The 13,773-nt window shown below is 53.0% G+C and overlaps 2 protein-coding genes across 2 annotated transcripts; one reads left to right on the forward strand and one right to left on the reverse strand.

The window, feature by feature from the left end:
* Positions 1 to 4,016: 4,016 nt before the first annotated feature.
* Positions 4,017 to 7,378, reverse strand: P3R3URF (PIK3R3 upstream open reading frame). Its single transcript, XM_065881853.1, is given in 3 exon segments — positions 4,017 to 4,060; positions 4,346 to 4,593; positions 7,335 to 7,378. Coding segments are annotated over 3 exon segments (336 nt in total).
* A 177-nt stretch (positions 7,379 to 7,555) lies between these two features.
* Positions 7,556 to 12,334, forward strand: TSPAN1 (tetraspanin 1). The gene is made up of 9 exons (XM_065894561.1): positions 7,556 to 7,669; positions 8,102 to 8,166; positions 10,558 to 10,764; positions 10,977 to 11,051; positions 11,151 to 11,249; positions 11,326 to 11,481; positions 11,581 to 11,664; positions 11,852 to 11,949; positions 12,146 to 12,334. Exons 2-8 carry the CDS (start codon positions 8,110 to 8,112, stop codon positions 11,897 to 11,899), a joined length of 726 nt encoding a protein of 241 aa, XP_065750633.1. The 5' UTR covers positions 7,556 to 7,669; positions 8,102 to 8,109; the 3' UTR covers positions 11,900 to 11,949; positions 12,146 to 12,334.
* Positions 12,335 to 13,773: the final 1,439 nt, after the last annotated feature.

Raw genomic sequence — 13,773 nt, forward strand, 5'->3', positions numbered from 1 at the left:
ATCTGGGACTCAGTGATGCCAGAATTCTGTATTTCTAAGATTCTGTAACTCAGATTGCACCATGCTAGAATTCTGTGATGCTAAGATTCTGCGACTATGGATTCTATGCATCCAGAATTTTATGATTTTTGTGTTTCATGAATTTGTCATTGACATGGTGACAATAGTCAGGATTCACTTGGCCTGGATTTCTGTGTTTGTTCTCCAGAGAATGCAAGTCTCAGCTCTAGGCTCTTTTCTATGAATTCACTGAAGGCAGAGGAAAAAGATGGCTGGATAGGTGAAGGGTAGCACTCCTACCTCCCCTGGGGCTGCCCGGGGTGGGATATGCCCAAGGCAGCCCAGTCTTACGCCCATGTATTCAGTCCACCTGCCTCCCCAAAGCCCCTTATTTAGGCTCCAGTATCTGAGGGTAGCAGGAAAAGCAGCCTCCTTTACAGCCCTCCCACCCAGCTTCCTGTACTCCCTGGACTGCCTGTGGGTCCAGGAAAAGAAAGTTGACTGGGAGACTGGCCTGGCCAAATGGGCAGAGGGGGAGGGTTAAGCACAGGGCAGGGAGCCAGTGGAGGAGATATGGGAGATTCCCTAGGGAGCCCTGCAGCTTTCCCTGAAGGTGAGGAAGGAACAGAGGCCGGAAGTGGGGGTGGGGGCGAGGGCACTGGTAAGGGTGGGGTGACCGGTATTGCATTGTGGGGCTGGAGCTGGGCTTCCGGCCATTGATCCATTGGTGACAAGGGACCTCCAGCCTGGCGCCCTAGAGGCTGTCTGGTCAGCCCCTACCCACTGGCTTTGTGTTCCTGTGCCTAAGTCAGACTCCCAGGAAAACACAGAGGGCAGGAGTTGGGGGTGGGGAAACTGATCCTCTAGAGCTCCTTCCCGGAAGGGCCCACTGAGGCCAAGAAAGGGGGCAGGACTTTATAAGGATCACACTGGGGTCTGGGGCAAAACAATGACTGAAACTCTGGGCTCCTGACTTCAGCCCAGAGCTATTTTCCACATACTCCAAAGGGCCCCAGTATTATAAAATGCTCCCGCGATGAGACCATTTGGCCAGACTCCATGCTAGAGGATGGGCCCACCTCCAGGCCACCTCCCAGGTGTGGTCTGGACCACTCCTCCAGCCCTGCGGCTTAGCTGAAGCTGCCAAACCCGATTTTCCAGCAGTTGCCCTGGCTGGGTAGAGCAGGAAGCCCTCCTCCAGGCATGAGTCCCTCAGGCTGCGGTCCTCCCCTCTCCCACCTCCTGACCTCATCCCTGCTCCTTCTACACCGGTGCCACCACCACTTCCTCCTCCACCTGCCTGCCATCTCGTCTGGGCTGCTCCCTGGGCATTGAGGGGTGTGGTCCAGCACTACCCCTCTCTGGTCCTCAGTTTTCTCATCTAGAGATGGGAAACACTGGACTGCTTCCTGGGGATCGATTGTGGGGAAGCTCCAAAGAAAAGAGAGACACAAATAGCAGTGGGCCACCACTTGGATGGTGGGCTGCTGTAGTGCTGGGAGCAGAGAGTGGGGTGTGAGAAGGAAGCAGTACTCTGTGGGATTCTGGAGGTGTGGTTGTTGGGGTGTGAGGTGCAAGGTAAAGGGAGTGCCCCTCTGGTTCCCTCAGGTCACCTCTGTGAGAGACAGAGACCATCACCCCAGACTAAATCCCCTCGTTACCAATTTTCAGAGCCCTCGCCGTGGTCCAGTGCGGTGCTTGTGTGCTCTGTGTCATGTCTGTCTCCCACCGAGCCATAACACCAGCCAGGAAGAACGCCCACTGTCATGCTCACTGCTCTGTCCCCAGAACTTGGCATCCTCCCTGGCACACAGCAGGCACTACTGACCAAGACACAGTTTCAGATTGAAAAGCAGAAGGAGAGGCACCCTAGGGGCTGGAGACCGGCCAGGTCAGCTCACCTAACCCAGGCCCCTTCTCTGGGCTGCCAGACTGCCCAAGCCTCCTCCTCTGGCCTGGGAGCCCGGTGTTCTCAGCTTCCAGGGAGCTATGGCTGGGGTGAGGGAGAATGAACTGTATTCGGTCAACCGGGGGGTCACTTAGACTGGGGTGGTGGGTGTCCACTGGCTGCGGCTGCTGCTGGGAGCCTGAAGGGGGAGGAGAGATGGGAACCTGGGAGGGGGAGGGGCAGTGAAGCAGCCATCATTGCAGAGGGAGCTAAAAATAGCCAGAAGAGCTGATGTCATCGGGTTCCCACAGCTCAGCACCCCGCTCACTCACACACACACACACACAAATGCACACACACTCTCACAGCCCCAGATACACACAGACACAAGTGTTGGCATGCATGCATGCATGCGTTTGCACACAAACACACACATACACTCATATAGGGGAGGGAGGCTCTTCTGGGTCCCAGGGCTGCAGGGGCAGGGAAGTCTGGCGAGTGTGTTTGCATGTATGTGTGTGTGTACCCGGGTTTGCATGAGTGTGATTGCAAGTGTCTGTCTATACGCTTGTGTGCTGTGTCTAGGAGCATGCATGTTTGTGTGTGTGTGTGTGCTCATTTGTAGGCATGTGTATGTGTTGTTACATGTGTCATGTGGAGAGGTTTATATGCATTTGTGTCAGTGCACATATCTGTTTATAGGCATGTACTTGTATGCATGTGTGAATTTGTTGCATTGTGTATCTGTGAGGCCAGTTGTATTTACATGTCTGCATGTGTTCCTGTCATGTGTCTTTATATGTGTGGGCCCCCCTGTGGGCCTTGGGCACTAGCCTAGCTAGCTTCCAGCTCTGACTGGGGTTCAGCACCTTCCCCCTAAACCCTGAGAAGCCTGATCCTCCGCCAGTGCTGTCTGGGCACGATGTGTCAGTGAATTCTCTGCCCCCTCTCCTCCTCTCAGGGTCCCAGTCTCTGGCAAGCCTTGGAGTGAATGAAAGCAAACAGAATTCATTTTCTCCTCACAGGCTTCCCAGGGGGCCAGGCCAAAGGTCTCAGTGTTCACTCCCACCCCCAACCCTCAAGGAAGGAAGCCCTGGAACTGGAGCCAGACCTCAGGACATTGGGACACACATTAACTTGTGCATAAAGTGACACCTTAGAGACACAGTCCCTCACAATGTTTCCTGCCACTGAGACACAACTCCATGAAGACACACCCCACGTAAACTCAGTTACACCCGATGACACATGGGCGCACATGCGGAAATCCAAGTGGAAAATCCCCAGGCCTGAGTCCCACTTTCTGGACTCTAACTCAGTCTCACCCCACCCCCAAACACCCCAGCTAAGCTGTTAGTCCTGGAAAATACCAACCTCAGAGAATGGCTGTGGGGCTGAAGACGGTACACCCCGCTCAGAAGCTGATACTCTCCTCCTTCTGGCCGCCCGCACCCGCCTCCTGACCTTCATTCCTCTTCGTGGAGATGATGCCTCTCTCTCTGACCCGCTCATATGTTCACAAACACACCTTGACACACGCAGCTGGCAATACAGGCACATTCTTTGCAAAGGCACGTTCAGCCACATGTCCGCTTAGATCCCCATTCTCTTGGTCTCACAAACACTGACCATAAGAGGCACACAGAGCCACATACCCCTCTCACTCAGGCACTCATGGTTTACACTGGAGCAGTGAAATCTGTCTTTCATGCTATCCTTTTCTGATCTGTGCCTCTACCTCCCTCTCCAAGGATCTGGCTTCTTATACCTTCCAAGGTGTTTCCGGAGATCCTTTTCCCTGTGCAGATGGGAGTGCAAGGCAGGAAGTTCCCCCACCTCGCAGGGCAGATCAAAAGCTGAGGCCAAAGACGGTGTGTGTTGCTGACCTTGTTCTGTCCTTCCACTGTCTTACTCTGAGGCCTGCTGCTGTCGCTGAAGCCTATCCCTGGGAGCATTCAGTCCCAACCCTGCCCTCATACCCTACATAGTCAGCTGGAAACACCTTGGAGTGGAGTAAAGAGTTGGAGCAGAAAGGATTGTTATTTGCCTGCTGTTTACCACCCGTGCCCCTTAGGAGATGCAGGTCCGGAGCCAGCCAAGCTTCTGGACTAGTTTCTGGGCATTTCTAGAGGATCAGAAAGCTGCCACGTTGACAAAGGTGTCTGAGTACTGAGGAGAGGAAGGAGAGGGAAGAGTGTGAGGAAGGCAGAAGTTCTGGAAGCTCCACTGCTCCTAGATTCTCTCGTTTCCCCAGGCTCTCCACCTCCAGCCAATACATCCTCCGTTAAGGCTCTCAGCCTTAGGGATGCCTGCCATCAAGACCCCACCATACCTTTGGGGTGATAATTCAGAGAAGGTGTGTCCCCTACAGTGCCTGCACAGGGCTAATGTGGGGAAAACTTGAGTGGCCCCGTTTTTCTCACCCCCCACCCTGGCTCAGGGCCCTCGGCTAACCTTGCAGTGGAAGGATCCACACCCTAGTGGTGGCAGTGTGGGTGTCGTTGATATCCGTGGCCATGGTGGCAAGATTGGTGGCTGCAGTGGTGGCAGTTGGGCCTTGGGATTTCTGCCGGTACCTTCTGCGGCTACACTTAAACATCCTGGGAAACCGGAGCCGAGGTCAGCCCATACCTGGCCTCTGGTAGGGGGAAATTATGCCCCGGGGCCGGGCTTCCCTGGTGGCGCCGTGGTTGGGAGTCCGCCTGCCAATGCAGGGGACACGGATTCAAGCCCTGGTCGGGGAGGATCCCACATGCCGCAGAGCAGCTGGGCCCGTGTGCCACAACTACTGAAGCCCACGTGCCTAGAGCCTGTGAGCCACAACTACTGAGCCCATGTGCCACAGCTGCTGGAGCCCGTGTGCCTAGAGCCCGAGCTCCGCAGCAGGAGAGGCCACCGCAGTGAGAGGCCCGCACACCGCAACGGAGAGTGGCCCCCGCTCGCCACAACTAGAGAAAGCGCACGCGCAGCAACGAAGACCCAACGCAGCCAAAAATAAATAATAAATAAATAAATATATAACAAGCCCTGGGGCCGAGGGGCACAGACAAGCTGAGAAGGCCCGATGGGCGCAGGGAAATTCTGTCGTGTGCCTGATGGTGCTACTGGCCAGGGCAGCTGAGGCCTCTATGACATACAGAGTCTATGTAAGAGTAATGCTGTTTATTACAGGTCCTGATCCCCAACCCCTCCCTTAGGGGTCAGGCTCCCTCACAATTCTCTCCATGGGTCCAGCCAAAGAGCCAGCTTGGCCCCTTGGAAAAAAGGAACTCTGAGTAAAAAAATCCCTCCCTCATTTTCTCACTCATCCACATTAACAATGTTTATTGAGTACTTACTATGTGCCAAACACAGTGCCAAGTCCTTTACAAACATAATCTCATCTAATCCCACAACAACCCTACAAGGAGATTCTGTCATTATTCCTATTTCATATACAGTCGATTCTTGTTATTCGTGGTAGTTAGCCCTAATAAAGTCACCACAAACACTGTATTAGCAAATATTGAGCCAATGCTCCCAGGAGGAATACAGGATTAGATTCATACTAACCTCTGGTCACAACATTTTGTCAACTGAACAATAACCTAGTTTACTTGTGTTTCTGTTAAAGCCACTTCATTTAAAATATATTGATGTCAATAACATTGAACTCACAGCCAACAAATGGCCAACGTTTGCCTGAATGAAGTTTATCTAACACATGTATTTTCTTCATAAGGCACATCACAGCCTTCTTGCACTTCGTAACACTAGAGAGCACTTCAGCACTATGCTGGAGGGAGTCTTTAATAGCAAAGTCACCAACAAAAAGCACAAAAATGCAAAAAACATGACAGACACTAAATAGGCCGCAAAAAGAACACTTGTTTACATTGTGAGAGCTGAAACAAGAAGGCAGAGCATCCCCCTGTTCAACCTCAGCTGAGAACAAGCATGGTAGACAACTCAAATTTTTTGCAGCTCTGCGCATGTCCATGAATGACCACAAAAGTGCTGTGAGTATTGGTTTGGAGTTTTAAATCATTTTTAGTGAGTGGGTAAATTCACAGATATGGAATCCATGAATAATGAGGATCAACTGTACAAGGAAACTGAGGCTCAGTTAGGCTCACACAATTAGAGGCAGGCAGGGATTCAAATCCGGGATGGCCGAGGCCCAAAGCCCAGACGTTTAACTCCTGCTACTCTGTGAGCATTCATTCATTCATTCAGAAATGTGCACTTAACCTTCTGTGCCTCTCTTTCCCCATATTTAAAAAGCAGACGAAAAGAGAGTCTTATCTCATAAGACTGTTGTGAAAGGAGAAAAAAGACTTACTATATAAGTTATGCATTTAAAACATGATATGTACAAATGTTAGTGTTAACAGCCTTCCTCTCTCTCCTGTCTCTTCAACTGCCTCCTCCCATTATAAAAACAAAACAAATTTAAAAATCTTCCATCCCACACCCCCTCTGGCTGTGACTCTCCTTATGCTGAACTTTTCACTCTGTGGTCATTCCCTTATGTCCCAGAATGGGAAGAAAAATCTCATTTTAAATCTCACTTGAAAACCCCATAACTATTCTGTTATACAGACCAGGAAACAGAGGCTTAAACCCAAGTCTAAGAAATGCCCCTAGGGTCACACAGCTAATAAGCAACAGAACCAGGATTCGAGCACTTGGTCTGAGTGACTTAAAAGCCAGAACTTTCCCAGCACCTCGACCTCCAGGACCAGCAGCCCCGGAAGGATTGACGATGATGGGGATTACCGAGCTGTAGAACTTGGTGGGGAGGGGTCGGGGGAGGAATGGGGTCAGGGCTTTTGTGGGACCATGGTGCCCCCTGCTGGCAGGAATGGAAGGGGTGTATGCAGAGTGCTGAGAGGACTGAGGAGAGAGAAAGGGTGGGGAGGGAGAAGAGTGAGGAGGAAAGACTCAGGGAGGAGAAAGATGGGTTGAAGGTTTTTTTTTTTTTTAAACATCTTTATTGGAGTATAATTGCTTTACAATGGTGTGGGGTTGAAGTTTTGTGGAGAGAAAAAGACTAGAAGATTAGGAGTCTTTTTCCACTCAGAGGAGGGGGCAGAAAACTCCAAGCCTTGGCCGTTGCCTTGAAAGCATGTGTGGGCATGTCTGCGTGAGAGTGTGTGTGTGTGTGTGTGTGTGTGTGTGAGAGAGAGAGAGAGAATGTTTCAGTATGTACTTCAGGTGTTGCTCTGTTGATTGTTGCTGGGAGTCAGTCCACACAGTTCACAGTGTGTGTGTGCGTGTGTGAGTGTGCATTCGAGAGCACTAGGAGGTGTTTGTGTGTGTGTGTCTGAATATACAGCTTGGGCAGATGTGCGTGCCTCGAGCATGCAGGGTGTGTATGACAGTATCAGCAGGTGCAGGGTAGGAAACGCCTGTGCGCTGTCGTGGTGGAAGGCACACAGTTCTGGGGGGTCACTTGCCCCACCCGCAGACCTCTCTCTCCTTCAGGTCAGGAGGGGCGTTGCCCATGGCTGGCGTTGCCAGAAGGAGCCCCGAGGCGGCTGGGGCTGTGAGGACGGAGCGCCAGGCAGCAGGGGGGCAGCAGGCGCTGGAGGAGGCTGACTGGCTGCGTGTGGGGTAGGCGGGCGGGCAGAAGGAGGCCTTTAAAGCACCTGCCCCGCCCACAGGTGAGCAGTGCTGTGTGAGAGCCAGCTCCGTCTCCCCGCCTGCCCACTCAGTGGCAGTTCCCCGGAGCTGCAGTTCCCTCTGGAGCCTCAGCAGATCCCTCTTTCAGAACTCACTACCAAGAACCCTGAACAGGTGATGGCATAGGATAGAGACTATCCCGTGAAGTGAAATCAATCTGGAAACAGGTTTGGGGAGCTGGAAGGGCCATGGGGAGGGTCTTGGAAGAGTCTAGGATTGGTTTCGGGGGGAGTGGAAAGCCCAGGATACACAGGTGCCAGGGAAGGGCATGGAGTGACACTGTAGCGTGGGAGTCAGGCTTGGGGTGCCAGTAGAGGAACCTGGGATGTTAGGATTTCAGAGTGCCAGGTGTTGGTAGAGGGCCTGGGCAGTACAGAGGGATAGGAGCGTCAGGATGGGAATTGGGAAAAGTCCTGAGGTGTCAGAGTCCAGATGCAGGAAAAGCTTGGTGATTATATGAGTCCAGGATGCTGGAGTCTGGTATGTCAGCCCAGGTTGGGGGTAGGGGCAGGGAGCAAGGTCCTAACACACACATCTGCCTCCCAGGAGCCACCATGCAGTGCTTCAGCTTCATTAAGACCATGATGATCCTCTTCAATATGCTCATCTTTGTAAGTGTCGGGGTTATGGGCTCTTTGGAGTTCCCTATAGGAGTAGGTCTTAACCTGAGCAGAGCCCGAACTGGGGAAGAGGAGACTGCTATGCCCAAACTCTTCCTGCAAGTTGAGGAGGTGCAGAAGTCTCCCCAAATGCTGAGTCCTGGTCCCAGTAGCAGCCTGGCTGCCACACAGTTGGGGTGGAGAAGGTTAGGGGCATCCTCTCCCTTCCAGGAAGCTTCAGCTCAGGCAGGCTTACAGCAGGGCAGAGTAGGCTAACAGGCTGGGGCCCCAGTGCGGGGAAGGGGTTTGCCCAAGGTCACCTCGTGTGGAAGGAAATTCAATGGCCTCTGTATGATGGGGAACCAAAAGCACAGAAGGCCCAGAGACATCGGAGCAGAGTGTCAGCTGCAAGCAGCCCTTATTCATTCAACAAACACATTGCCTAAGACACTGTGCTGAGTGCTGGGGTGACAGGTAAGCAAGCCCTTTCTCTGCCCTTGGGGATCTCAGGTCCAGCAGGCCAGATAGGCAGACAGTTTCGACATAGTATACGTGGTCTTAGCACAGGGGTCCATAGGAGGGGCTTGAACCCTGCCTGGTCAGAGAAGACTTCTAGGAGGAAATAGCTGAGGCTAGGAATTTGCACTGAGTGAGGGGGTCGGTAAAGCATGCAGAAAGGCCCAAAGGCAATGAAATCAGATATTGTTCAGAAAACCAGGAACAGATTATATAGGGCATGTTTGAGGAAGCTGAGCAATGAGGCATGAACCCTAGAGATGGGCAGAAATGGACAAAATGGACAAAGGACAAAGCCCTTGGATGGTGGCTAAGGGATGGAAGAAGGGGCAAGGGAGACATCGTCTTGGAGATGATGACCACGTCTCTGGCAAGAACAACCTGGGGGATATCTCGCAGGCAGCTGTGTACCCAGTGGGGTTGCAGCTCAGGATATTTGAAAGTCATGTGCCCATAGGTGATTGTTGAAGCCATGGGAGGGGTGAGAGCACTCAGGGAGAGTGAACTCCAGGAAACTCAGCTTACAAGGGATAAACAGGGAAATGGCCACCAGGAAGCAAATGAAGAAAGAGCAGCAGGAAGCAAACGAGGTATCAGGGAGGTCAAAGAGGATCCACCCATGACTAAGCACATGTCACCAGAGACCCTGGAGCCACATGAGAGTGGGTAGGAGTGAGTGAAAGGGCAGGAAATGGAGACATGAAGTATAGATGAATTTGGAGGAATTGGGCTGGGGGTGAGTAAACTCTGACTCCGATGTGGTCTTCCTCTGGTTTCAGGGAACTAGACTTGCCTTGGGCTTCCTCTGGTTTCAGGGAACTAGACTTTATCCATGTATCCGAAGAAGGCAACAGGATTGCAGGGATTTGGAGAGCAGGGGCTCTGGTCCGAGGGGGTTAAAGGCAAATCTGGTTTGGTTTCTGCTTCTGTTGCCCTTGCCTCGCCAGACTGGGCAGGGCAGGCCTCAGACTCCTTGAAATTTGACCCTGTAGGCTAAAAGCCCAGCTTTCTGTCCTTGGGCAAACATGCTGGGATCCACCCACAATCTGCCACCTCACTCCTGGTTCTAGCCTCAGTTTCCATAGCCGGAAAGTAGGGACTGGACATCTACCTAGGCAGCGTCAGGCTGATTTATCCACTGAAGCTCTGGATCAGCAAGGCTTTGCTCTAAGCTGTGGGAACTGGGCAGTGCCCTCCTCCCCAGTCTAGGTTTCAGGATTCCCTCTGAGCTGGGGGTTGAGCCAGAGAGCCTCTAAGAGCTCTGGCTGTACTTCCTCTGTGGTGCCTCAGTTTCCACTTGGGTGGCAAGGAGAGGTCTAGGCTGGTTCTGGAGGGGAGCCAAATGGGGCCTTGGCATGGGTATCCCTTCTCACCACCGCCCTCTCCAACGTTGGGAGCAGGTGTAAACCTCAGCCATGCCTCTGTTGCTATGGTGACTGTGGAGACTGCTCAAGGCTCCCACCCCCCTGTTCCCACCTATCAGAGGACAGTTGTTCCAGGCACCTGGAGGGGGGAATGGAGAGGGGGGCGGGGGGAGGGAGGGGGAAGCTGCTGGGGGGGATGTTCACCTACTTTTTTCACCCCTAGCTATGTGGCATGACCCTGGCAACAGTGAGGGAAAGCCTTGCCCCTCCCCCCACCCTTGAGCTATTTCTGGAATCCCTGATCCCATTTATATCTGCCTAGGTGTGCAGCCTGGTGCTGGCTATGGATGTTCCAGCTCCCATCTTTCTGGCTCTAAAGGATGTTTTTCCTCCCTACAGGATGAGTTTTTAGACTCCATAGTCAATAAAGGGGGAAGTTTCTCATCTCCCATCTCCCTAACTCAGTTGTGTGGTAGGGAGCTGTTTGATGGCACTGTTTCAAGGTCTGCCTCTCTGTCTCCAGCTGTGTGGTGTGGCCCTGTTGGCAGTGGGCATCTGGGTGTCAGTCGATGGACCATCCTTCATGAAGATCTTCGGGCCACTATCATCCAGTGCCATGGAGTTTGTCAACGTGGGCTACTTCCTCATCGCAGCTGGCGCTGTGCTCCTCACTCTTGGTTTCCTGGGCTGCTATGGTGCCCAGACTGAGAACAAGTGTGCTCTCATGATGGTGTGTCAAACCCAGCTCCACAGGCCCGTAACCGAGACCCAGGGTCCCTCACCCTTGACACCAGGCCCTGGGGATCCCCAAGCCCTGCTCTGGACTCCAGGGGCCTCAGCCAGTGGGGCCCCTGACTTGTTTTCATGTGGGGGTGGGTTAGGGCAAGGAATGCATGAGGGACTGTCTCTCCCTAAAACTCAAGATCCCTGTTCTCCACTCAGTTCTTCTTCATCCTCCTCATCATCTTCATTGCTGAGGTTGCAGCTGCTGTGGTTGCCTTGGTGTACACCACAATGGTGAGGAGTGGGGATGGGGCAAGGGGGGAACAACTGGGCAAAGCACTGCGAATGGCCACCCTCCCTACCAGGCCCTAAACACTGACTTTCCCCACCCAGGCTGAGAACTTCCTGACGTTGATGGTAGTGCCCACCATCAAGAAAGAGTACGGTTCCCAAAAAGACTTCACCCAAGTGTGGAACTCCACCATGGAAGGGGTAAGGTGGGCTGGGAGAGATTTGGGGGTGAGGAGAAATAAGCAAGGCCCCACTGACCATCTCTTCTCATCTTCAGCTCAAGTGCTGTGGCTTCAACAACTACACAGATTTTGAGGACTCTCCCTATGAAAAAGAGAACAACGTCTTTCCCCCATACTGTTGCTTTGACCATGACAATGGCACATTTGTGGAACCCTGCACTAGGGTCGAGGCCCAGAACCAGAAAGTAGAGGTATAGGTTGGCCTGGGAGGTTGGGCTGCTTTAATGGCCTCGGAGAGCTGAAAGTGAGTGGGGTCAGCTGCTGACTATAGATGCTCTCTCCCCTCCAAGGGTTGCTTCAATCAGCTTCTGTATGACATCAGAACCAATGCAGTTACCGTGGGTGGTGTGGCAGCTGGAATTGCGGGCTTAGAGGTAAGGAGGGGAGGAGGTTGGGGCAGGATATCCCCATGGGCTCAGGGCTGCTTGACCCATGTCTGAGGCCTTTCTGGAAGAGACAGACTTCTAACAAAGCTTCATGTCGAATGTCTGGGGGCCAGGGGACTAAAGCTTAAGGAGCCTGATCATGTTTCTTCCTCTCTGCCTGTTCCTTTCTCATCAGCTGGCTGCCATGATTGTGTCCATGTATCTGTACTGCAATCTGAAATAAGTCGGCTTCTGCCTCCGCCACTGCTGCTGCCATACAGGAACTGAGAAGAGGCACCCCAGCACTGCCAAGAGGCAGTGATCAGCGTGGGGACAGGATCTAACAGTGTCACTTGGGCTGGAGTGGGCCTGGGGCCAAATAGGCACCACCCCCTTGAACCTGTGCCAGACTTGTCCTTCCATTGGTGATGTTGGGGTCCACCTATTTCAGAGCCTCTAAGGTAGCCAATCCTCTTGCCCATTCCTCCAGTCTGTTTCTTAAACCCTTGATACCCTCTCAGGCCAGGGGGTGGGGTGCTCTTGGTGATCCCAGTACTCCACAGGGGGGATTAAAGGCACTGCACCGATAACACGAGCATATGCAAGATCAGCAGTCACCAGGCAGATGTGTAGAAAGCACTTCAGAACTCAAAAACCCATTAAAATGTTTCCATTTGGACTCTTTTTGTATATCCTTCAGGAGAGGGACCCCATCATGCCTCAACTGGCCTCAGATTCCTGTGGGGCTATTGACTCAGAAGGCTCCTAGAAATGTAGCAGAATGGAAGTAGCACGGAGGTGGGTGGCTATTTCTCACCTTTATTCGGATACCAGGCCTGGGAGGGAGCCTAGCAAGGATGGCCAAGAGGACACTGGGGGAGAAAGCAGGGGCTGGGCCAGTCTGCAGTCCTGTAATATGGGAGGACTTTGGCCTGAAACTGCCCTCTCCTGGGTAGGTGCACTGGGCTGGAAAGCTATGAAAATAAAAAGCTTGTGCCCAAGTGGGGGCAGGGAGAGCAGAAATATTGCCAGGGCGATGGAAGAGGGTCATTCCTTAGGCTCTGGGAAGCCCTCCAGAAGCCCCCATCAGGGGACCCAAGCTGCCTACCCTTCTCATGCAGGCACAGCCCCCGACCTGTCCCTGCTTTAGGGATTTCAGAAAGAATTTCATTTATTCTCGGTCTTGGTCGCCCAGGGCTCTATAGATTTGATCTCTTGTCGAGTCTTAACCACCCCCATGTTCCAGAAACTGGGCCTAGAAAGGCCAAGTGACTTGCTCCAGGCCTACAACCTCCCATGAAGACCTGAGCCTGGATGTGGGTCCAGGACATCTGACTCCAGAGCCGGGTGGGATCCTGGCTGACATGGGAACATGATTTACTTTTAGGCCAGAATGTCCCAGACATAGACCTGATCGATTGCTGCTGCAGGAGACATAGCACTAAGGTGGAAGGCTGTGGCCAGAGGATATGGTGTCTACTACCAAGCAAAGCCCAGCCTGGCAAACCAGTCCTCCTTGCTTGCCTCTGAGCCCTGGATTCCTCTTCCCAGGTTTTGCTAGGGCAACCCAGATCCATCACCCCTCGTGAATCCAAAAAGGAACTGCGACCTAGCCAGTGCAGTGCAGTGCCTGAGAGCTGGTCTGTGAGGCCCAGATCAGCAGCCTGCTGGGAGGATGGGCAGGTAGAGCACTTAGCCCCCTCCCACCTTTGCCACCTTTCTATGCCTCTCACACTACCCCACCCCCAGGCACCTATATAGAGGCTACAAGGGATTTGTCTGCCCTGGGTGGGCCTCCTCCACCTCATTATGAGCTAACTGTTCCTCAACCTGGCTGTTGTGGCACCTCAAGCGCTATCTCTACCTCCAGCAAACACTGAAGCCACACACCACCCGTGCCATCTCCGAGCGGGGCTCCAGGCACCGCTTGGAGAGGCGAGGGCAGAGAGCTGGTGACAGGGCAGAGCTCCAGCCAGCTCCTGCCTCCCTGGCCAAGGCTCTGTATAAGGAGCTCATGAGGCTCACTTTGCAAGGGCTCTGCAGGCAGACCCCTTCTCCAAGTGTCCTACACTTACTCTCTTGAACCTAAGTCCTTCACAGATTCCTTAAATGTCATGC

The sequence above is a fragment of the Phocoena phocoena genome, chromosome 1 (genome assembly GCF_963924675.1).
Source record: "Phocoena phocoena chromosome 1, mPhoPho1.1, whole genome shotgun sequence".
Classification (NCBI taxonomy): Eukaryota; Metazoa; Chordata; class Mammalia; order Artiodactyla; family Phocoenidae; genus Phocoena; species Phocoena phocoena.